This window comes from Crocodylus siamensis, chromosome 5 (assembly GCF_052110815.1).
Source record: "Crocodylus siamensis isolate JL-2025a chromosome 5, ASM5211081v1, whole genome shotgun sequence".
Lineage (NCBI taxonomy): Eukaryota > Metazoa > Chordata > Crocodylia > Crocodylidae > Crocodylus > Crocodylus siamensis.
Window position 1 is genome coordinate 158,530,907 of NC_143399.1, and position 25,393 is coordinate 158,556,299.

Genomic DNA, 25,393 nt, shown 5'->3' on the forward strand with positions numbered 1-25,393 from the left:
TTATAATGGAAACTGTTACACACACACAACCAGACAGCTGATCAGCCTTCCCTCTGCAAATAAAACACTTAGCAATATCAACAGTTTGAGAACGTTTATCAAGCAAATATGATTTTTTTTGGCCGAACTACAAGAGAGAAAAGAAAATGGCAAAGCACTACCATCCAAATATTAATACTTAGAGAACTATGGGTAATTAAGTGAAAGATAAGAAATAGGCAACTGAGAAATAAATTACCAGGCAAAAAATTGGCAAACACATGTATTTTACAACCATCAGAGAAGCTGGCATTCAACTACTAGGGCATTTATTAATCATAGATGTACAAACTAAGCTGATTTAGAGAATTAATAAGGCAATTCACACTTCAGACACAGAACATGGGTTAAACACACAAGCACACATGTACACACGTGCGCGATTAAAATGGTAACAAGTGGTCTTGCACTGGAAAAACAATTTTTTTTTTTTTTAGTGAACTCTCGCTTTAAAAATGATCTAAAAGTTGAATTTGAGTCTGTCAAACATGAGCACTGGAATAATTAGTAAGAACCGAAGTCTGTAAGTAAGATGAGGCTGAAGTTGGTGCATTATTCCCGGTTCCTTCTTCCAAGCTCATTTTTACACAACTCACAGTTGTTAGCAATGAGCCTGGCATGCTAAAAAGTTACAATTTCATCAGAAATGGACATTTACTAACAAAAATGTAAATAATACCAGGCGAAGGTCTCTGGGTAGATGGGATCTCTTTTATTAGACCGGCTACTACAAGAGATCCCATCTACCCAAAGACCCTTGCCTGCCCATGTCCTCACACCAGCGCGGCTACAACCGACTACCCGGTACCTAACAGCATGCATGAAGTGCCCAGCCTCGACTAAGGAGCGGCGAGGAGGCTCGGGCTACGGGGTGAAACCCTTCTGGGGAGAAGGACCCAGGCTCATCCTCCCCTCAGGAAGCCGAGCCAAGAGCCGCGATCCCCAAGAGCGCGAGGGCGGATAACGCGGCGTCTCCTGCCTGGAGCGCGGGGGCTCCGCTGGGGCAGCGGCTGCTAACAGGCGCGCGGCGACCGGCCCCGGACTCCCGCGGGGGAAGCCTCGGCACGTTTCTACCCTGCGCCGTCCCACGGGGCGCCCTCGGCTCGGCCCGGGCCGGGGCCGCCGCTCACCCGTGCGGAGAGGCTCCGCCGTACAACACACCAGCAGCAACGGCGGCGGCAGCAGACAATGGAACCAGAAGGACGCTCGGCGCCGCCCCACCGCGCCCCGCACCGGGGGTGGGGCTCCCAACCCGCTGGGTCCTTCCCTCCCGCGCGGGCGCACAAGAGCAGTGATCACCGGGACACCCTCCGCCCCGCCCCACTACAGCGGCGCTGAGGGGAGATGGTTTGCCCCCTCCACCCGCGCGTTCAGGGGCGGGGCGCGCGGGGGCTGCCGGGAGCGCGGCGCTGCGGGGCTGCCATGGCGCTGGCCAGGAGGGGCGAGCTGCGCGCCGAGGAGTGGCGGTTACTGGCCCTCATCGCTCAGGGTGAGGAGCTACAGGCGGGGAAAGGAGCAGGGTCTGGGCCTGGCTCCAGGAAGGCAACAACCGAAGCTTCCGTTGCGGGGCCCGTGGGCGGGGCGGGTGTAACGCCGGTTTTCTCTCGTTCTCGCCATGGCGCCGAGCAGCGACCTTTCTCTGGCTTTACTCGCTTCCAAGATGAGGTGGTGTATTCCCCCCCACCCCGTGGGGGAAGCATAGGCTCGTCTTGGAAGCGAGGGTGAACTGCCTGCAGCAAGGAGGGCGGGGCGCCCTCCCCAGTTCCTGGGTGACCCCAGGCCATTCTCTCTCAGGCTGAAATCAAGGTTTGTTGCCCAAATGGAGATGGATTTGAGTGGTGTTGTGTGGTGGAGGGTGCCCCCTGAGTCTTGTAATTAGCTTTGCACTGGCCAGCTCTCAGTGGGAGGATCTTGGCTACCCACCTGCTTGGTGGAAATGGGGGACTCCTTCCTAGCTTGCTCCTGTGGTTAAGGTCGAGTGTGACTCAGGGGCATCTGAACCCCAAGCTTGGGCCTGCACGTTGGATGCCTGCCAATGGCCCAGGCTGAGAAGTCAGAGGTGAAGGATGCTTGCCGGTTGTAGCGCCACATAAAGCATATGACTGATAGAGTGTTGCTCAGTCTGTTGGATTTGGAACTTATTTGGCTAATTTAACCTGGAATATGAAACATGTTCCAGGAAAAAAAAAAAAAGGACCTCAGGCTGCTCTGAGCTGCTGCTTGGCCGGTGGGTTACTCCGCACGTATCTGTCAGGCTGTGGGGACAGTGCCTGGCAGGTCATTTGCAGCTGCATGCAAGGAGCCTGGCCAATGCGTGCCTCAGCACGCTTCTGGCCAGGCAGCTTGGAGCAACCTGGCACAGGCCAGCCAGGACCCATGCAAGTTGCTTGGAGGAATTGTGAATTGACCGGGCAGCAGTTGGGAATAACTCGGCACCCAGCACACTGCAGGGAGGGGCTGGCTAGGCACAGAGGGAGCCTTCAGGGGCCAGTCCAACACCTGCCTGCAGTGACAAGGGACCCAGCTGTCAGCACGGGACCCAGTGTGCAGCAAGGCTCTGGGCAGCAGTAGGGAGGGATCCAGGTTCTGTACAGGATCTGTTCACCCTTCCTATCACCATGCACGCTGCCCTGGTGTGAGAACTAGGCGTATTTGTTATGCCATGTGTGGTGGGAAACATAGCATGTTTCTTGGGACAAAAAGAAGAGGAAGCAGGCATGGGAGTGTGGATCAAAGTTACTGATGACTTGAGGAGCGGACATGGAGCAGAGCTTGCTGGCCAATACCCTTTGCCCCTTGACTAAGTCCAAGGAGCATGTGGATGCTGCCTGGTGAAACTCTGCCCAGAGAAGTGCATGGAAGAGGGGCAGGAAAATAGCTCTATAGTTGTCTGGCTTCCCCTGGCCAGAGCCAGGAGGAGGTTGACCAGGAAGTCGTGGGACTTAGTGGGGCCACAGATTGGAAGTGCATAAAAGGAAAGTTGTGGGGAGAAGACAGTGAGAACCTCAGGAGAAGGTTTCTAAGGAGGTGGTGAAGGGGCTGTTATCTGGTGCATTTAACATAGGTGTGTGCCAGGATCTCCATGTGCTGGCAGAAGGGACAGGTGTCAGATGTCTGCAAAGTACATGCTGGTGGAGACTGCTCTATGCAGGAGCCTCTAACTGAGGTCTCTGGTAACTTATGAGATCAAGGTGGATGGAGTACAGGTTGGTCCACCAGGGACCCTTGCCAAGGGTGTCCTGCCACTTGTTGTTTGGTAAGACATGGTAGAGTGTGCAGAGCATGAGCTGGTGGCAGTTTATTAGCTGTTCAGAAGCAGATTGGCTTAGTATTCCCAAGCCTGCTGAGGTGGTGGTGGGAGTGCCATTGGTACTGGATTAGCTGGACCCATGGTCTGACCTAGTACGTAGCCTTTCTTTTGTTCTTATGTTAGTTTGGGATCTGAATGAATAAACTAGAGCCCTTCTTTGCACTCATCATATGAAGTACATTAAATATTTACAGATTCACCATTTAAAAAATCATATTTACTGGGAAAAATGCATAGATGATTATTAAAACAAATTCTTATTACTTGTCATGCTTTTGTGGGGAGGAGGAAAAGGAATCAAACAGTCACAACTACTGTTATACTGAAATATTGCTTAGAGAACACTTACATACATTTCTGTGTCTCTTTCTTGGTCAGATCTTAGTACCTTTCAAACTGGGGTTGTATAACTTTTTTTTTGTTTGGCGCACTACTTCATAGGAGAGAGTGTTCATGGCCCATCTTCCTATTTTTTTTGCTCTTCCATTTTCCCTGTAACATTATTTACTGTTCAGATATGTCTGGATCCAAAGCCCATTGAAAAAGTCCTTGGGAGTCTTTCCATTGGTTTCAGTGGGCTTTGAAACAGATGGTCACATTGTAGTTCAACTAAAAGGATTTTTTAGGTAAGGTCATAAATGTATTCAAGTACTCGCTTTATCAACGTGCATACAGTTGACAGAAAACTGGCTGCACTTTGGATTGTAAGTGTACAAGGCCAAACCAGTGTTCCAGGAGCAGAAGTGCTGATGGCAGGCCTGTCTTCTTTAATTATTCTGTGTCATATACTTGATTTTCATTATGAATGGCAATATCATGGGGGTTTTTTTTGGTCGCAAAAATTCTAGTAGAGCTACCACATCCATTAACTTCTGACCTGGCCCTATAATAAAGAAGGTAGGATAAACTTGCACCTTATATTTCTCTGATTTAGTTAGTCTATAGCATAAGCTTTCATGAGCTCCAGGTAACTTAATCAGATGCTGTGAAAGAACATACGCAAAGCTGTATATAAGGTCAGAATACCCCAGCTAATTTGACTTTGAAACAAGTTCCACCAGAAATCAAGGCCAACATAGTTTATTATTGTTTAACACTATCATTGATTCACAAGTGACACTGGAGTTAGACCTCACAGCAGCTGCTATGACTGTCAGATGCAGAACAGGTGTTTTTTAAATGTTAAGGATTTACATTTTTAAAGTAACACATTACTTAATCACATTAATATAGCTTGCATATGTATGTAGTTTGGGACTTTTTGAGTACTGTTTGGGCACTGTACTGTCTTCATCAGTAGTAAGTTTAGCTATAATAGATGCATTCAAATTGATGTATAATATAAACATATACGAAAAATTATGATCGAGAGAAAAGATGTGTCAATACAATCCATTTTAATAATAGTCTCAGAAAATCATCCTAACACATTGATACAAATATGAGAAAAATATTAAAGAGTATGTTAGAAACATTAAAATAAAGAGCAAAAATCATGATTTCTTCCTCCAGTCATATCAGGTATCAGAGAAGGTCACAAAAATTGCTGTAATAGAATGAATGCCTCCAGGAGGTGAAGTGAAACAAAGCAACCTGTTTCTCCACCTTGTTAATGTGAATGGGGCTTGTGGAATAGCTAATGGAAAAACTGCCATCAAAACCCTTTTTCTATGGATGTGGGTTTTGGCATATTCTTGTTGGGGGGAGGGGGGCTAGGTGTTGTAAAATAATAGTTAAACAGAAGAGAAAAAAAGTAAGCTCTTAATTTTCTTGATTGAAATGCTTGATTCTTAATTTCTAACTCTTCTCTCCTTTACTTTTAATGGAACACCATTTTTTCCTTTTTTTTTTTTTTTTTTAAAGGAAATACAGAAGAAGCTGGAAGGCTGTTGGGTAGCAAGAATGTCCGTGTCAATTGCTTGGATGAGGTACAATAAATCTTTTAAAGTATCTTCCTGGATCTATCAAAAAGGAGTTGTTGGTTTGCAAGCTGTTCAGAAGGCTCAGGTTTTCTGGGCATTCATAGCTTTATTATTTAGAACCTAGGGAAACAGCAGGCTTCTAAATAGCTTTCCAACCTGTAAGCTTTTGCACAATATTTCAGTCTTTCAGAATTTTCATGTTTGCTGTCATCAAGCTTACATAACAGTATGTGTTTGCTCACACTTTCTGCTTGAGTTCTGTCAACCAAGAAGATAGCACATGGAGGCTCAAAAATGACTTTTAATTGGCAGTTTGTAGTAGTGTTCAGTCACCCACATTTTAATTTTTGAAGTTATGCTATTGCAGTTACCCACAGCTTTTCAAGTAGATGCAGTATCATTGGACAAACTTGTACTATCAAAACAACCGAACTTTGCTGCACAGAAAGCATAATTGGAGAGAGTGACATTGATTAGCTCAGAAGTGCAGGAAAGGTGGAAAGGAGTGTTAGCTGAGGTTCAGAAGACTCTGGGGTAGGACTTTTATGTAAATATAACTGATGAAGAATATACTGTTTTAATCTTATGGAATACAATTTTGATATAAATAGATCAAATGAAACCAAACCTTTAATTATCACTCTTTTTATTATATTCATCTCATTTATTAATATTATGCAGTTCCACCAAGCCAATAAGTTTTGTTCAGAGTATCGCACTGTTCCTGTCACCTGTGGAAATCAATGTTTTAAAGAACAATCAAACTACTCTTTAACTACAAATCACAGTTGCAAAACTACAATTTCAACAATATATGTACAGAAAGAGAGTATTATAAGAACCGGCATCTTCTCAACACAGTTGTGCATAATGGTATTCGCAGCTTAGTTTTCTCAAGAAAAAATACAAACATGTAATGCCCTTTAAGAAGGGTGTTTGTGTCCCTGTGATTCTTCAGAATTTATGGTTAGGTTCCCTAAATGCTTATCCATATGGTTAGACCCAAAGTGTTCATTTGTAGTTATTTTTGGAATATCTGTGTACCATTTATTATATTAGATATTTCACATGATTGAATTAAGGCTGAGATTTTTGGCAAACCTTTTTAACAAACCATTAAAATAATCTTTATTATTAGGACTAAGATACAGCATAGATGCAACTTCTCTTTAAATGCATCTACACTGGAAAACTACAGAGAACCATGACACACATTTCTGGAAAATCTGTAGCAACTGAGTAGAATTAATGTTGTGAAGGCATGGTATTTTTTGTAATAGTGTTAGCAATGTGTATGTACACTTTGCCTAGTTTCACAGTCCATTAAAATTAAACCCACTAAACACATCTGGAACTGCATATGATGATATAAGGGTGAAGGACTTATGTGAAGGGATTATTATATTCTTTTTAGGAAGTGATGCGTAGCACTTGATTTTGATTAAAAAAAATTATAAGGATAGTTTAGGAATGCAGTCTATTATCTTTGGTTATTTATAGTATGAAAAGAAACTGAAATTTGTCAGATATCTCTAAAATAATATTTTGAGTTTATAAATTAATAAAGGTATTATAAAACATCAGATATTTGAATTAATCCATTATATAGATCTAAAAGAATAAGATATGATTTTTAACAAACTAAATTAATCCTCCTCTGGTGTTTTCTCCTATCACTAGTAATTTTATTATTTATGTTAGTATCTAAATATGGATCATATTCAGAAACTTGGGGATGGGGGCAGGATCAGCTGCTCTAAATGCTGAAATGGGAGCATAACTAGGCTGGAGGCCAGGGATTAGTTTCTTCACTTGGATCATTCTTTTTTTGGGTAGTGTTATTAGTGTTTTTTAGTTGTTTGCTGGTACATTTTATGTCTACATTTGCCAGTTAGTGCTACCATACAATGTGATATAATTTTATTAAGGTATCTTAATCTGGTACAGATAAGGTAAAACTGACTTTTGGGAAAAAAAATTCTTCTGCCTCCCACTGGTGGCACAGAAAAGGAGACAAGGTTGTTTAAGTGTTATATTTTTGCCCTTTAATCATTTAAACTTGTTTTGAATTTCTTGAACTTTATAATTGCATTAAACTGAATATTCTGAATCTATTCCCAAAATAAAGATCCGTGTAATATATTTTACATTAATGTACTGATACTTAACCAAGCTGAACGCAACTCTTACCATCTCTCATATTTTGGCAATTAAATGCGGTTAAATACAACTGCTAAAACGTTACATTCAAGGGAGATTATAACTGTGTATTGGTCCACTAATTTAGAGATGGCTAAATTAGATTTATTAAGTAAAGCTCATAGGCTCATCTGTGAAAGGTGCTTTGTAAATTCCCTTTGAGGATTAGAATAGAGAGAGAGTGATTGTCTTCTGAGAAGTATGCACCTACAGGTCATTGTGTATATTTGTCTTTAATAGATTTTTGGTGTGCGTTCTGGTACACGCTTGTTTGGTTTCTCCTGCATATTTTCCATCTGGGCATTTGGGGCACTGGATGAGATGTATTACATTTCTGGAGGTGCAGGTGTAAAATTCAGGAATACTGAAGGTTCTGTTATGAGGTGTAGTTATTGTGGGAATGGTGGAGATGTATTGGTAGGTTTTTCTTGTCCTGGCATGCTGTGGATCCATTCAGTGTGCTTTGGGCCATAGGAATTTTGCTTCTGGTGATGAGGTTAGTGAAATTTGGTGCTTGTTTGAAGGTAATTCTGGAAGATCGCTTTAAGAATTGGGTCTTCTTCTAGTATGGGTTGCAGTTGTTTGAGGATTTTCCATTACAGGTTCCAGGGGAGGATGGTATGTCATAACTAATGGTGTGTGATTTATGGGGATTTTTTTGTACAAAATATGCAATTACTTGTGGGTGTATGCTTCTCACAAAACAGCCATTCTCTCTCCAGTCTCTCAGTTCTAATCCTCAAAGGGAATTTACAAAGCTCCTTTCATAGTTGAGCATATGAACTTCACTTCATAAATCTACTGGATACAAAAAATAATAAACTCAATTTAGACATTGGATTTACCGCACATTATAACTTGCCTGCCATCCAGTAACCCCACGTAGCCACTCTATATTTTACCAGCTACCTTCTACCACCAGGTCAACATTTTCCCCTTCCCCTCCCACCTACCTGTTTCGCAACTGTTGTTCTGTCTCGTGTCCCCTCTGATCTCCATTGCCATGAAGTTGCATTTTCACAGACCTGTATTTTGCATAGTGGCTTCTGTTCCACACAGAAGAGCGCACACACACCAGTAAACTCTCCCTATGCCTGAAGAAGGGTGTTTGTGCCTGAAAGCTTGCAAAGAACAACTTTCCCAACTACTCAGTTGGTCTACTAAAAGATCTTGCATTTACTCAAAGAACCTTGTCTGTCTATATCCTTAGGCCAACACAGCTATAACCAGCACCCAGGACAGTAAGATCATTAGAGACCAATGAAAAGTCAATGAAAAGTATTTTATGGAAACGGGTATAAAATTGTAGAGAGAGATTTCTCATTCAGAAGCTTATTAGGGGGAGAATTGTTCAGCAGTTATTCATAGCTCTCTTCCTCATGGAAATATAGAACCCATTCAACAATTGCTGTGCTGTGGCTTCAGGTTGGAGGTTAACATACTCTTTCCATATGCTAGATTAGTAAGGAACCATTCTAAACTGTTCTAGAGAAAGCATGTCACTTTCCAGCTCCGGACATTTTCTCCAGTAATGCTGATAGTATGTTATAGTTCTCATTTGTACATCTCAATCTTGTCCAGATACTTCTGTCCAGAATGCACAGGACAGTGCAAATATTTCATCTTTGTTAATAGAGTAAACTGAACGTAATTATAAAGCACTCTGCAATCCTGTTACAAATATAATATCACTGGTGTTGGTGCATTGCTGTTTCCACTAGACTAGCATTTTAATGCATCTGAGATTGCAGTCCATATATATTTTGGCCTCTTGGATTCAATCCACTGTAATACATAAATTATGTAACTAAATTCCTCAATCACTACAGTAGCCTTTTTATTATTGTGTGTTTGTTTACAATAATCTATGCCAAGTGCCCAGTTTGCCTAAATTAACTTGCATGTAGTCTGCTGGTGCTAGTCCAATATCAACTTTCTGCCATGCTAGGGAGAAACTTTCATATTCTTAACTGTTATTGTGGAGATCATTCTGGCTATAACACCGTGCAGTTTGAAAAACAATAATATTCTTCAGCCAGAAATCTCAAATAATATGTTAAGGGATCCCTCTGTTTCTTTGTAGATCATAACTATACTTTCATTACAGGTCATTGTAGACATCTAGCACAGTATAAGTATGAAAACAAGTTGTTTTCCTGTATCAGCACTAAAAATTAGAAGTAACAAAAATACAGCTGTAAGTAACACCTGTAAAGGTTATTTCTTATGGTATACTTACAATCCTAGAATTCCTAGAAACCAAATCCCCAAATATACTTTAATTCTTTAGTTGTGGTTTTAGGGTGGTCTCAGCAGTGATAGGAACAAGTCCCCTTCATTTGGTCCCACTCGGGTGCTCCACAGCTTCAGCATGAATGGGAGTTCTTGTGCATGGAGAGGGTGGTTCAGGTGATCAGTCTGATCTGGCCTATACTCGCAATTCTTCCTTCGGTGTTCTGCAAGTGAGATTACCTCCAAATTGGGACTGTAGGTTACAGTTTTTATTGGGTGAGTTGCCGTCTTGGGCCCCTCCTACCCAAACCTGTCGCTACTCCCAGATTTGGGCTCGGATCTTTTACCCAACCGATTCCTTTCCTGGGTCTTTGGGAAATTTTCCACATCACCACTGTGACCTCTTGCCTACCTCTTTCCAAAAGTCCTTAGGTTTCGATCTCTCGGAATGTTTACCTAAGGGTCACTTTTAAGTTAACTTTGTTAAAGGCCTCTAGAGATAATATTCAAAAACCAAGACATTCAGCACATTCGCTGCAAGGCCTCTAAAGATAAAATTCAGAATCAAGACATTCATCATGTAGGCAAAAACAAGCAATGACCCTAGATAAAAAGATGAACCTTGCCTTTTTTTCTAAACTGGTTAATGGGTATTTATTGCAAGCATTCAAACTATTACATGCAATATGACAAAAACTTTCTTAAGGTTGATGGTATTTTATTCAAGAAATTATACCAGACAACTAGCACTGCTATTAAAGGTCAGTTAGAGGTATTTTTAGAATCCAGTTGGAAAATTCATCTAGCTGAAGATAGCTTCAGATGAGCAGATAGTTTTCCCAATTGAATGTAAATTAATTTATATTAAATATTAATTTATATAGACTATTTGGACAGCAAGTGTATTTGATCTCTTCATAAATGAGCTCTCTGCTACTGCTTGTGGCATTGACCATGTTTCATTTCTCTTCCATTGCTGCTTGCCTTAGTCCCTAAGTATTGTGTCAACTAACGACCAAGCCCTTCAGGCCAAACAAGGGCTTAAGATTTTGGTTGCTTGCGGACATGGGAGGCAAAAAGTGGCACTTTTAAATCTGGCATATTCCCACATAGAGCCCAGCATATGTCTAGAAGAGGCATCAAGTTAGCTGAACCCAGCTTTCTCAACATCTCTGTAGATCAGTCGCTTTAGTGGGGCTTTTTTGACTCTTCTATCTAATAGCTGATTGAATCAGCTATTAGATAAAAACACCAAGAAGTCCAACTGAAGCTCCCAATCTTATAGACGCTACAGAGCAAGGTGAAGGTAATGCATTGCTGCTTCTGGTAAAGTGCTTTTTTTCCCCCCACGTAACTGTCAGCACCCTGAATAAGCAGCCGTGGTGCAGTTGCAGGATGCGGAGGCAATTTTATCTTCTGCACTGAGTATAAGTCACTACTGTCCTATGGGGATGTGGGCTTAAGCCAGGACTGTCCAAATTCCAGGCAGCTGGGGGCCACATGCCATGCGAGCTGCAGTTTCAAGGGTCATATCAGGTGCAGGTGCAGACTGAGGGATGCTTACCATCGGGTTCCTGCCCCAGAGGTAGCCTAGCATATACCCTCCCCACCACATGCACAGCATGGGCAGCCTGGCTCCCCCCTTCCCAGCCATGCATATTGCACAGAGCCTAGCTCCCACCCCGTTCTTAGCCATGCATGCTACATAGGTAACCCAGTTTCCCCCTCCCCTCCCAAGCATGTGTCCACCAGCACTGTGGACAGCCCAGCTCCTGCATTTCTCATATGCAGCACAACCACCCCAACCCCTTCCCCTGCCCTGTGCACAGTGTGGGCACCTGTACTGCTTCCCACTCCTCCACTCTATTAGAAGTAGAGGAAGGTGAAGTAGAAGTAGAAGCCAGAGGAGGGTGGGGGAGCTTGAAGAACCTGGCTGTGATAGGAGCAGTGGTGGGAGGAAGAGAGCAGTAGTGGCCATGTTGGGAAAGAGCAGTGGTGGCCATGCATGCTAACCCTTTGTTGGACAGCCCTTGCTTAAGCTATCAGCAGTGGTGATAGCTTACAAAGTTGCGTCCCTTTTGCCATAGTAAAAGTCGCGCAGAAGAGGCTTTATAATATCTCTAGAGGAATGAGTACTTCACATTTTAGTTGGACTGTGCTCACTAAGGGATCCAAGTTGAGGAGAGTAAATGAGTCACAAAGATAGTTCATGTGCTTTCCTAAAGCCTGGGAGCCTGCAGGCCAAGGTTGATTTAATCTCTGATGTACATTGGAATAACCACACAGCTTTCTCCAAAACTGCAGAGGGCCAGTTGTGCCTTGAGGCTCTTTGAGAAGCCATCTGCTCTAGTTGTGGTTTCAACACCAATGATTATGGAGGGGAAAGGTTGGGGAGAAAGGAACCAGGAGCTGTTTCGGCTAACTATGCCATTTAGGAAACACTTATGCTAAGCACTCTCAGCTGGTAGAGGGTCCAATTCTGTAAAGTTCTGGGTTGATCTCAGAGGCACCACTTTGTAGTCCCACTGCAGAATTAAGCCTATAGGGAATGCCTACAATACTGTGAGAGTTAAGATTAAGAAGTGTTCATTTTTAACAACAGGAAATAGTAGGAATCAAGAGATTTGGATAATAGTCTTTGCTGAGAATAATACAGTTTAGTAGTTTCTAGAGTACTTGTTCTATCATAATGAGTTCCATATCAGGAAAACAAAGGAGTTTGTTTAGTTCATTTGCTTAATAAGCTATTTGCTAATTTAATCTATTTCAAGTCAGTAATCCAAATGTCATCTTCCTCTCATGTATATAACACACTGCATCTAGACAAGTCCCTTGACTTTCAGCTTCCATGTAGAGTGATGCAAAACTCCTATGGCTTCCTCAGAAGATTCTAGTGGTTAGCCTATTCCTTTTATCTCTGTTGTGAATTTGAAAGGTTAGGATTAGAATAGGAAATGCAGTGGTCCAAACACAGATTTCTTGAGCAGGAAGAAAGTGCACACACTTCATTATTTATTAATATATATTTCTGTGCAGATTAACCACTTAGCTCTTTTAAGATTTACTTTTCAGCTTTGTAAAAGCGTCCACATTGGTGTGTGTGTGTGTGGGGGGGAGGGGACTGAAGGTCATCTGTTTGAAGTGTATGGTGGGTATATCTGTCTTTTTTAAAAGAGAAAATTTTGTACAAAAATAAACAGATTAATAACAACCAGATTTTTCAATTATTATCATACCTCAGATAATATCGTAGCAGTCTTTCTGTGACCCAAGGATATTATTCTGGATCTAGCTACTAGAGGTACACCGATACATCGTTCCATATTGTATCGGCACCAATAAAAGGAAAATTGATGTTATTGGCATTCGGCTTTTTTTGGGCTGATATAGCCAGTAATGTCGCCAGTAAATGCTGCGTGCATGTGCGCAGCCAGCCTGGCAGCTTGGAGAGCAGTGTTCATCTGATATGTCTATTGTGGGGAAGGGGTGGAGGGGAGGGGAGGGAAGGGGCATGGGGGGGGACAGCTGGGGTGAGACATGGTACCCCCCGCAGTGAGGGAGGCAGTGGGGCTGGGACAGGAGTAGGTGGGGGCGCTGCCCAGCTGGGGCAGGGCAGCGTGGGAGGTAGCAATGAGCGGCTTGTCTGCAGGCTGCGAGGGGAGGTGGCTCCTGCTGCTGCGTGCACCCCTGGAGGAGGCATGGGGGGGTGCCCCCTGGATCTGCGCACAAGGCAAGGTTGGGCTCCTGTTGGGGGCAGCACCGGGCTCTTCCCAGTGGGGGTTTGGGTTAGGGCTGTGCTTGGGGCGGGTGGCAGCAGTACTGGGAGTGGCACTATGGGAGGGGCTACAGCCACCCCAGAATTCACCCTAGTCCCCACTCCCAGCAGCATGTTCCCTGTGCCTCCCCTGGGGTGTGCACAGTTGTGGGAGCCACCCTCCACACAATTTGCCCACGGCTCCATAGCATGTCCCACCCCAGCTGTGCAGTACCTTCCCCAGTCCCACTCCCTCCCTCCCTGTGGGAGCCTTGATCTGCCCCCCCCCCCCCCCCCACTTTCTCCCACAGACTTACCAGCCAGAAGCTGCTCTCCAAGCTGCTGGGCTGCATATCGGCAATTGGATTGGTATTGGCTGATATGGTTCGTTAATCAGCTATTGGCATCAGCCCAAAACATCTTTATTGGTGCACCCCTAGTAGTTACACATGCTGAAAATATTCCTTATCCTCTATGATACTTGTATTGAAACCGTCTTTGTTCTACTACCAAAAAAAAAAAGACTGTACAGTTATTTTAATTGGGTATCTTCCCTAAGGGACAAATATAAAATTATATAAGCCCCTGTAGTTCTTATTAATATTTTAATAAATGTAGACACCAGAAAAACCATAACAAATTAGATAGCTGTGTATAAACCATTCCTTTCCAATTTTTTTTGAATATATTAATCTTTAGGCCCTGGCTGTACTGTAAAAAGAGACTAGGGCATGGACAAATATACACTTCAACCTTTTCAAAAGGAGAGAGGGGATAGCTGACTTTCATACAGTCGTTAGGTCTGTCTGTTCCATATGCCAAGATAACATTTTTTAAACATCATTCACAGTATAGTCAGAGAATAATTCAGCTCCTATTAGTTTAAACCACATCTGCCTCTGTCTTTTTAGTGCACAAATTTGTTGCTGCTGCTTGTATTGTTCCCTCATCTTGTTCCCGCTATCTTGTCCTTTGTTTAGCATGGGCTTTCAACCTTTTTTAATAAGTGTACCCTCAGCAGTCCCCTCTTTAATAAGTGTACCCCTAGAGGCGAGTTGCCAGACAGAGCAAGGGGGGAGGAGGGAGTGGGGCACAGCCAGATGCGGGATGCAGAAGGTGGGGTGGCGAGTGGCCAGATGCAGAACGTGGGGGACGCAGGTGGCAAGCAGCCAGATGCGGAGCAGGGGTGTGGTGAGAAAGGGAAATGCAGTGAGAAACGGACCCTGCTCTTGCCCCTCCCCAGTCCTACTCCTGTGAGGTGGCGGCACTCCATCCCTACCTACACTCGCATACCCCTGGGACCTTTCAAAGTACCCCTGGTTGACAACCCCTGCTCTAGCACATCCTTCCTCCAGCAATATTCCTGCCCAGAGCAGGGGACTCGATTATCTTTTGAGGTCCCTTCCAGCCCTTAATTTCTTTGATTCTATATGATTTAGGGAACATAACCTTCACTTGGAACGTAACCTGTCTTCAGGTTTATATACAGGAAACCTTCAGGAAACGCACATAGTTATTTTGGTTTTGAACATTGAATTGTTTTTGAATGCCATTGTACAGAATATTGAAAAAAGTGGTGGAGCAAATAAATATACTTGAATTTACAAAACGTTTCTATTCATCTAGACTTGCATTTATGATTTGGTTTGCTTTTGTTAATCTAATAGGGCCTTCTACCTAGATGTTTAATTGCCTGGTGAAAATCGTGAGTGGTACAAAGAACAATAGAGGTAATTTATGTGTCTATGTATATCTCTTCCTTTATTAGCACGGCATGACTCCTCTAATGCATGCAGCATACAAAGGAAAAGTTGACATGTGTAGGTTGCTCTTGCGGCATGGAGCTGACGTTAACTGCAATGAACACGAGCATGGATATACTGCCCTGATGTTTGCTGGACTGTCGGGTAAGTGCATATGTAGTTCACAGCTGATAGTTACTAGCAGGCCTGTATACAAGTAACATTAATGTATTTGGAGCTGTGGAACTGGTAGGGCAACAGAGTATATAAGAAAGGTGCTTCTGACTGTGTAAAAGTTGATTTTGTTTAGCTACTTGGGTGTACAGAAGATTGCTGCAGTATTGAGTCTGAGAGCCTTAAAATCCCATTCCTGTGCAGTAGTGTGAACAGTGTTTGAGTTCCTAGAAAAGGCACTCTCTTATTGAAGAGTGAATGGATTTTTTTCTTATTCCACATCTGTATTTTTGAAAAAATCCTCCTGGTCTAATATTTGAAATTTGTCAAGTTTAACCTTTTCTGCTTGTATAATGTCCCTAAGCAAATTGTAGCCCCCTTGAACTTAAACTTTTGCAAAAAAGGTTTTCTGCATCTCTGTTCTTTTTTTCCCTAAGAATTGATTGTTACCAGTTCCCTGCACATACCTAATTTTGAACTTTGAGCTGTGTTGGTGGTTTGTGACTAGTCACATGGTACTGTTTTCTGTTCCCTGATAAAATGAACAATAATTCCTTTGCAATCAGGAAATGGGCTATGCTTATCTGGGATAGAGGGAGGAGATGTAGATTAGGGAAGTTTAGACCATTTAAAAACTCTTCTTTTCTATGTCACATAGGTCTTTCTGAAAGTATAATCCTTAGAGAAATTAGCATAAAATTTGACAATACACTATAGAGTTTAAAATTTACATTTTATTCATTCTGTTTATACAAAATACACATATAGTCCTCGATCGAGGGCAGGCAAAGTCCGGCCTGGATTGGGCCCACAGTGGGCCCATTTTCCAGTAGCCCCTGTCCATAGGGCTGTGGCTGGCTTCTATGGAGACCCCAGCTATGGCAGCACGACAGCACGGGGCCAAGGTTTCCGTGGAGACCAGTCCAAGTAGCACTGGCAGGGTGTGCAGCTGGGTGAGTTGCTGCTCCGGGGCTGGGATCTTGTGGCGGTGACAGTACGGTACAGAGCTAGGGCAGAACTGTGATCTGCTGCCTGCATGCCCCAGGCAGGGGTTGCAGACAGTGGATTGCAGCTTTGCCCTGGCTCCAGACCCTACTGCAAGATCCCAGCCCTGGCCCCAGAGAATCTCCCCACCCAGCCATACTCCCTGCTAGTGTTACTGGGGCTGGTCTCCATGGAAATCCCAGCCCTGCACTGTTATGGTGCTACCACTGCTGGGATCTCCATGGAAATCGGCCACAGCCATGTGCGCAGGGGCTGCTGGGAAATGGAGTCTAGCTACTGGCTGGATCTGCCATTTTGCCTGCCCCTATCCTATATGTTTAATGTGCTCAGATCCTTACCCATCTCATTGCATTATCTTCATCCTAAGGATCTGGTGGAAAGGTTTGGGGATTTTCTTCCTCTTGTTATGTCAAGCAATATTCCACCAACAAAACAGACAGGGATACATTCTCAGGTGGCACAAGTTAACATAACTATATTAAAATCAATAGACATATGCCAACTGAGAGTCTTTCCTCATTGCCTCTATCTTAAATGCTCATGTTTTTTTAAAACATGTTATCTGTGAGTACAAAAAGAATGTGGTCATATCTGAAACAGTATTAATTTGAAGCAAGTGGACAGAAACATCTGTTCTGTTTTCCTCTTTTGTATTCACCTTTCTCTAAGCAGTATACTCCCAGAAAAAGGAAGTAAAAGAAGAGTATGTTTTGAAAACGGAACTAACAAGATTGGTTACAAGTGTTTTTATTAGTCTCTGAAGGGCACCAATTAAGGGATCTCATCTTGCCATCAAATATACCTTTATCTTTTTTGGTATTTTGCCCAGTCTGAATGTCCTATTCCCACTGGGAAGAAAAGAACAATCTGTTCTCTTTTCTACACTTATGCTGTATAATAGCACTGAATTTGTTTTTCTCATAGAACAGATGCTGTAGAAGTTCTGTCAAACTAGATTAACAGAACTTGTTTCTGTACTGCTACCCATTGGGGCCAGATCCTGGCATAGTTAAAAGCATGCTACTCCCATGGACCCCACTGGGAGGTGAATGTGCGTAACTGAAGGCAACGTTTGGCCCTGAGAGAATGAATTTTATATTCTCCTGGGCTTTGCTAATAAGCAAAATGTGTGGTGCTGGCTTCTTAGTCTACTGTTAAACCAAGGAGACCCCACTGTTATTAGCACTTAGAATATGATTTGTAGTTATCTACTTGTTTGTCTCAAAAAATGTGCATCTGTAAGTTAAAAAAAGGTCTGTTTCTTGGGGGTCTGTTTCTCGCAACCCCTTTCTTCCCCAAATTCAGGCAACAAAGAAATCACCTGGATGATGTTAGAGGCTGGAGCAGAGACTGATTTTGTCAACTCTGTGGGAAGAACAGCAGCACAGATGGCTGCCTTTGTGGGTAAATTGAAACGCATTTCTAATCTCCTGGCTGCCAATGGGATTATGAGGTGATACAATCTGATGGCTAGAGGGACCCCTCTTTGTTTTTTGTGGACCTTTACCTCATATTTTTTATCTTAAAGTTAATATTCTGCTTTAATTGAGTTTTGATCTCTTCTTATACCTAGCCAGCAGAAAGCCAGATTTTATTGTGTTGCTACCGATATTATAACATTTATGAAGACCCATCCTACTGAGAAATGCAGATATATTACTCCTGTGCTTGAAGTATGAAAGTTATATTGTCTTGTCAGTTGTCACCCACTGAAACAAATTGGGTACTATTTAGATGTTAGAAGTAAAGCTATGTACTTCATATTCAAAGGAGTGTATGCAAAGGCAGCCCTCATTCTGAAAGAATAAACCCAGGTTTGGGAATCAAACCAAACAGTTACAGGGCTTTGCCACTAACATGCTGTATGGCTTTTGGAAAACCACTTAAGCTCTCTGCTTCCATTTCCCCATTTGTAAAAGGGCAGTTAGGCTCAAAGAAGCCCTCTAAGATGGGTTGATCAGGATTAAATACTAACCATTTAGCTATACACCAGAACAGGCTACTGAAGATCCAAGTGCCATTTGTAGCTCTTTGACATTGAGCAAAACTGGCCAATGTTTCTTTTCTTCTGTAAAAGGAGGAGGCTTACTCTTTGCAAAAAGCTTTTGAATTTTTGTGTGAAAGGTACCATGTAAGTGTTAAAAGGCAGAAACAACACCCTTCTTTCCCAATCTGGTACCTGTTATATATCATCCATAAAATAAATTCTCTTTTCCTTAAAGCATTCTTTCTTTCTGAATTGGAAGAGTTCTTTCCTGAACTGTCCAGAAAACTTTCAGTTACCAAGAGCCCAAACTGGGTCCCTTTTCTTGTCCTCAACCAATCCTTCCTGAACTCTTCTATTGTATTGTGGATCTGACAAACCCTCACCCACTCCCATGCACTCCTCAGACCCTCTTAAATCCTGTAGAAAATGGTCTGACCTACTTTTTGTGATCAGATTTAAAAGTGGCAGGAAGGTGCATTTGGCTGCATGACCACAGATCAGTCTGTTCCTTTTAAGAAGTAATAATTTATGTTGATTATCTGGAGTTTAAGCAGTTAATATTGTTATCCCCTCTAGTTAGTGAAAAAGTGTTATACTCCTGCAAGTATAATTTGGAATTGGATGCTTTCAAATCTGGTATTGGACTGCAGGGTGCGGGGTGGTGTTCAGAAGAGTTAAATTGGTTCCCAATGTCATTTGAAGACACATAAACCATCAGGCCACCAAAATCCAGTGGATAACTTCAAGCTTATAAAAATCAGGGCTTTCTGACCTGAACTACCACTCTGGAATCCATTCCTGTCCTGAGCTATTCCCTGCTCAGTAAACATTAATTTTTCTGTGTGGGGAAGTGAACCTTTTTTTCAGTCTCATTTTTCATGCCATTTGCTCTTTAAGCTTAGCAAATTCTCTCCTAAATCAGAGGGGAGATGTAAATACTAAATTTTGATTAGTTCTGCCTTCCTGTCTAATGTGGTTGGTGCTAGGATAGCCAATCTGTTCAGAGAATATGGGTCTGAATTTTGTAAATAAGCATCATTTTGTTGGCACATTGCATGAAAGAATGCAGCTATATTATTTCTTTTCAGCCTATCTAATTATACCTTTTTATTTCCCTTCCTTATGCATTTTCCACTCTTCATTTTCCCCCACTTAAAGGTAATGCACCACTCTCTGTTCCAAGCTTGAAACTTACAGAAAACAGCAAGCGTCAATGATCGTTGAAAGGACAAACTGGAGAGTGCACCTCTTAAATTTCTTGATACCAGTATGGCAGATGCTGTTTACTTGTAAGATATTGTGGGAGGATAACTGAAAGGAATACAGGCTACCCTCAGAGCTTAAGCTTTAATAAATTATTAAAAATTCTCATAAAGAAATTGGTCTCTCGACTTTAAATAGACATCACATTTGTCCTGGGAGAAAGCCTTTTGCCCTGGCATCCTACATGTATACAAATCCACCATCCTGCATTGTCTTTTTGAAGTATGCAAATAAAATGTGCTAATGATTTTTCCCAGGATATGGCTGTGTGTATCTGTAAGGTTATTAGGAATGTAGGTTGTAGCTATATTGGCCTACAGGCAAAAGGAATCAGAACTTGCAGCAGAGGTGTGATATTTGTTATTAGATCAACTAGATATTTGCAAAAAAAAGTCTTTATTTGCAAGCTTTTGGGGACACTCACCCTTCTTCAGGCATAGGAGACTGCAAAGATTGTAAAATTTCTTCTAGGTGGAGGTGTTGTAAAATCTCCTGGTTGAAATTATTCATTTTGTGCAAACATGATTCAGATAAAAGTTAGAACAGTCTTTTTACCACGAAGCTAAAATGAATTTGGCCATTTTTAAATGAAAATTTTATAATTTTACAATAAAGAAGCAAAATCTACCACCTGGAAACCATCTGGAAACCTGAAAGCTGCCACCTTGCTCCTGCCTGTTGTTAAATGTGCATTCTCACAGAGCTTGGAGGCACTTCAACACAAAAGAAATTCCTTGCCCTGGAGAGCATTCCATTTCCCTACTCTCCAGTAAAATATGAAACATCATAACCAGAAGAACACATAATTCTACAGCCTGCTTGCCACCAGACAACTTTGAGGTAAAAAGACTGTTCTAACTTTTATCTGAGCCAAATTTGTACAAAACGAACCATTCCAACCAGGAGATTTTACAATACCTTGAGCTGTCCTGTGAAATATGAATTTTCATTTCCACCTAGGAGAAATTTTACAACCTTTGCATTCTCCTATGCCTGAGGAAGGGTGTGTGCGCCCAAAAGGTTGCAAATATTTTTTTTTGCAAATATCTAGTTGGATTCTGATTTCTTCTGTGAGGTTATCGCTGGCCACTTACTGGCACAGGGCAGCAACACAGCATGGAAGAGTTACCTGTGTAAATGACTGTTCTACTTGTTTTGATCAGGGCAAACCCTGATGTGTCACTTCATAGCCCCTTTTTATGGGGTGGTGGGAGAAGCCTTCTGCCAACTTACATATAGTCATTTACTGCCAAAAGTTGATAATTGAGTTAGAGTACCTCTGAAAGTGTTTCAGTTACTAACTTACATTTTCAGTCTTAATAACAGTTTTTTCTTGTTTGTTTTTTAGGTCAGCATGACTGTGTGACTGTCATCAACAACTTCTTTCCACGTGAAAGGCTGGATTACTACACCAAACTGCAAGGTTTAGATAAAGAGCCCAAACTGCCAGTAAAGTTAGCTGGACCGCTGCATAAAATTATTACTACTACAAACTTGCATCCTGTTAAGGTGCAGTAATGTGTACGTTTTGTTTGCTTATTGGCATGGGACCAGATTAGAATGTTAAAAAGCCTCTTACCCCTTAGATACTTCATCTTAATGGGACCTGCTAAGAAGGGGCCTATTCAACATGAAAAGGGGTGGCAGAATTTTTTCCAGCCACTGAATCTGAAAAATCCATCTAAAACCGTGGCGTAGCAGAGCTCTGGCTGATTCTTCATTCTTATGCAAGACAGCATGAGACTTAGTATGGTACAGAAATTGAAATACACTAGTATCTCTTCATATCTTTTTTAAAAGAATGAGACTAACTAAAGCTGCTTTACACTTCTTTCATGTTTTTTAAGCCTGGCTTAAAGTGGAAGTTTAAGGCAATTTCCCATCTTAACAAACACTCATTGACCAATCAGTTAACATGTTTGTCTCACCAGTTACCTTGTTACTTTTCTTTAATTGCTGCTTCCTTGTTGTAATTTCTGCTGCAGCCATTTTGCATATGCATACAGCAGAATTAGGTTTTTCTTTCTAGTATATACACTAAAAATAATTGGTGTCTAATAACTGGTTGTGTAGTGCTGAGAAATAAGTGAGCTTAATTTAAAGAAACGGGGTTCCACAGCTCAACATATTAAAAGTAAACATTTGGCAATAATTGCCACATAATGTTATCTTACTAGCAGATAACAGATGAATGCTGTCATTTTCATCTCCACTTAGATTTAATGTAATTCTGTGATAGCTAGGGCTCATGCAAATATTTGCACATAAAACAATTGTGCACAGACAAGTAGTGCTATGCATACATTTAAATTAATAAGTTAGGCACCTGTCTGAAAATGATCCACTTCAGCGTTTTAATATTCTGCTGCACTCTAGGCTTAACTTAGGTTAGCTCCTTAAACCTGTACCACACACAGCTAATTCCCCTTTCATGGAATTGAGAATGGGGGACATTGGGCCAGTGCAGAGCAGTCATGATAACAGTTGCATCGCAAGTGATTTTGAAGTTTTGATCCATCTTTACCCTCTAACACCGTTTACGCTAGTGGCTTACTTTTGAAGGTCTCTAGTGTGGGAGGTGTGGGTTACAGTATATGCCTCACTTTGCTGATGCCATCTACTAAAAAAGAACTCAATGTGGGGAGGCAATGGAGGAACCTCAGTAATTCTATTAAAGTAAACTACTAACAGGCATCTACCATCCTGTATTACCTTGCATGTTTAAAAAACAGAAAGTTCCTCACTGGCTAAGCTTCTTGTTCATTTTTTCTGATAGATTGTGTTGCTGGTAAAAGAGAACCCTTTATTGGCAGAGCTTGAAGCACTGCAGAAATGTTACAGAGTGTTGGATCTGATTTGTGAGAAATGCATGAAACAGAGAGATATGAATGAAGTACTTGCAATGAAAATGCACTATATCAGTTGCATCCTCCAGAAATGCATTATTTTCCTAAAAGAGCGAGAGGATCAACTGGATGGATTAATCAAAAGGTATGCATTTCCACAGCATTTAGGAGTGAAATCTGAAGTAGTACATGTGAGCCAACTTTGTATGTATACAAAGGAAGATCATATTAATGTATCAAGCTTGACTGAGTGAAACAGTGTGGGTTTTTTTTGTTGTTTGATTGATATAATTTTCACCTAAAACAAAGGATCATTCAAATACCAGGCAGTTTAGTATTGTCCAGTCTTTGTGCACAAGAAGCAGTTCTTGAGTACTAAGAGTGCTGTTAGCAGCCCTATACATCTCAAAAGGACAGCGATCTGGAGGGAGAGATACAGATTGGCAATTGTCCCGCACATTACAGACTATCATAAGATTTCAGGTTGTAGAAGTGGTGAGAGTATGAGATGAGCCATATTTCCATCTGTGTTAAGGGCATCTGTGAATGACCCCTCCACTTTCCAGTAGTCATAAAAGATTTTCAGAAACACCCAAGCACCTGAGAAGCACTACTTCTAAAGCAGTTGAACATTTTTTTAAAACCCCATCCAGAACTTCCAAACCAAGAACTCTATCTTAAGCACCTAAAGCAAAGTGGTTTGACCTTAAGATTCATGTGCATGAGGAGAGCAGGGCATGGACTTGTACATGTTAATGAAAATTTAACATTTATATGGTAGTGAATTTTTGTTTGACTTTGATTTTGAATATTTTAGTCTGTTGAAAGGTAGAGATCAAGATGGTTTCCCAGTCTACCAAGAGAAGCTCATTAGAGAGTTCATTCGCAAGTTTCCTTATTGTGAAGCTACCCTACTCCAGCAACTTGTGAGAAGTATTGCTCCTGTTGAGATTGTAAGTCTGTCATCCAGTTCGAATTCTGTTGCTACAGTCAGTTTAATTTTAGGTGCCTTTCTGTCCCTTGACTCCTGCAGATTATTGTATATGTAAAGGCTACTATGTAAAGGCATTATATATCCCAAGGCATTTCTAGCATTCATTTCTACTTTGTTTGGTGGAGAAAAGTTCCCTAAAGTTCTGACACCTCATAACTGAGTTTCCTCTGGTTCTCACTTCCTGATGCATCATTATAGAAAATAAAAGCAGAAGGTTATGATGAAAGTGCTTTATATTTCTCTCTGTTTAAGCATATCTCACTGTTTCTCATTGCAAGCCTTGTTTAAGAAATCATTTATTGTTGGGCTTGACTCCCTTTTTTAGGAGGAAAGGAAAATGATGGGTAGTTTTATTATAATATTTTTTGCCAGTGCTCCAAGAAAAGCTGGTCATGTGTAATTTCAGAAGGGAAAAGGTACTTTGTTGAAGTAGCCTTTTTCAGAGGAAAGCCACTGCAGTCGCTGGTGGTAGATGGCTGATATAATGGATATCTAGTATGAAACACCAGAAGTGCAGATGGGAAAACTAACTTTGCCAGTTATGTATTTAACAATTGATTACACATTGAGGGCTATAGGTTGTACAGAAGGGACAGAGTAGGGAGGGAAGGGGGCGGGGTTGCTTTCTATGTAAAGGAGCATTATACATCTACCCGAATCAAAATGGGATCAGAGGAGGAGAAAGTTGAGGCATTGTGAGCTAGGATACATGGAGGTCGGGGGGGAAATGGACTCAGTGGTAGGGGTCTGCTATAGACCAGCGCACCAAGAGGAAAAGCTAGACTTAGAATTCTTGAGGCAGCTCTCAGAGGCTGTATAGTCTAGGGAAGTGGTTGAGCGCTCATGGTGCTCAGGTCAGGTCCCGGAGGACTGGAAAAGGCCCCATATGGTCCCTATTTTCAAGAAGGGGAAGAAGGAGGATCCGAGTAATTATAGTAGGACAGTCAGTCTCACCTCCATCCTTGGAAAGGTCTTTGAAAAGATTATGAAGATCGTATTTGTGGGAGTCCAGCAGGAAAAATAACGCAGCAGGGAAACCAGCATGTAGTTGTAGCAGGTAGATCGTGCCTGACCAATCTGGTTTCATTTTAAGACAGGGTCACAAAAAGCTTAGATGCAGGAGTAGAACCAAGGAGGTGATACTTCCCCTCTGCAACATTGGTCAGACTACAGCTGGAGTACTACATCCTGTTTTGGGCACCATACTTTAAGAAGGATGTTGATAGACTCGAGGGTCCAGAGGACAGCAACTTGTGTGGTCAGGGGCTTACAGGACAAGCCCTATGAGGAGAGACTGAGGGACCTGGACCTCTTCAGCCTCCACAAGAGAAGGCTGGATTTTGCCACCGTGGTACCTGATAAATTTATTGGGGGGGGGGGCCAGACGGAAAGGGATCAGAGATGTTCTTCACCAGGGCGCCTCTTGGGGTAACAAGGAACAATGGTCACAGACTGACAGGGAGCAGATTTAGGCTAGATAGCAGGAAAACTTCTGGTCACTAAGGGTGGCCAAAAATTGGAATGGGCTTCCAAGGGAGGTGGTGCTATCCCCTACCTTGGGGGTTTTTGAGAGAAGGCTGGATAGGCACCTGGCTGGGGTCATGTGACCCCAGCATTCTTTCCTGCCTAGGCAGGGGGTTGGACCCAATGATCTGTTGAGGTCCCTTCCAACCCTAGCATCTATGAATCTATGACTCCCTAACTGGCTCACAATAAACTTAAGCAAGAAAGTTTTTGAGGGGAATGCATATCATGTCCTGTCTTTGAAAGTCACATGTATTGTAAAAGGAATGATTTATAATTTTCTTATATACCTGGAATGTACTTAGTAAATTAAGAAGAGCCTCCATCATAAAATTAAATCGCAAGCCATTCTAATTTATCAGCTAATTCCAGCAGTAGCAATCCCTACTATTTGTTTAAAAT

The 25,393-nt window shown here is 42.1% G+C and overlaps 2 protein-coding genes across 6 annotated transcripts in view; one reads left to right on the plus strand and one right to left on the minus strand.

Annotated features, from left to right (window-relative positions):
* Positions 1 to 1,327, minus strand: part of BZW2 (basic leucine zipper and W2 domains 2) — an 86,264-nt gene extending 84,937 nt beyond the window's left edge. For 2 of the 5 annotated variants that reach the window (XM_090046849.1, XM_090046850.1), the window contains exon 1: positions 1,170 to 1,303. The gene's annotated coding sequence lies outside the window, so the exon portion shown is untranslated. Of the gene's footprint in view, positions 1 to 1,018; positions 1,041 to 1,169 lie in introns of those variants that run through there. The other 3 variants (XM_090046851.1, XM_090046848.1, XM_090046852.1) reach the window with 3 other exon arrangements.
* Positions 1,328 to 1,377: 50 nt separating this feature from the next.
* ANKMY2 (ankyrin repeat and MYND domain containing 2) overlaps positions 1,378 to 25,393 on the plus strand; it is a 28,576-nt gene continuing 4,560 nt past the window's right edge. The window contains exons 1-7 of the mRNA XM_090046847.1: positions 1,378 to 1,528; positions 5,213 to 5,277; positions 15,225 to 15,363; positions 17,683 to 17,781; positions 20,976 to 21,136; positions 22,404 to 22,618; positions 23,291 to 23,426. Of these exons, the coding sequence (XP_089902973.1) occupies positions 1,384 to 1,528; positions 5,213 to 5,277; positions 15,225 to 15,363; positions 17,683 to 17,781; positions 20,976 to 21,136; positions 22,404 to 22,618; positions 23,291 to 23,426 (960 nt within the window). The 5' untranslated portion in view covers positions 1,378 to 1,383. The remainder of the gene's footprint in view (positions 1,529 to 5,212; positions 5,278 to 15,224; positions 15,364 to 17,682; positions 17,782 to 20,975; positions 21,137 to 22,403; positions 22,619 to 23,290; positions 23,427 to 25,393) is intronic.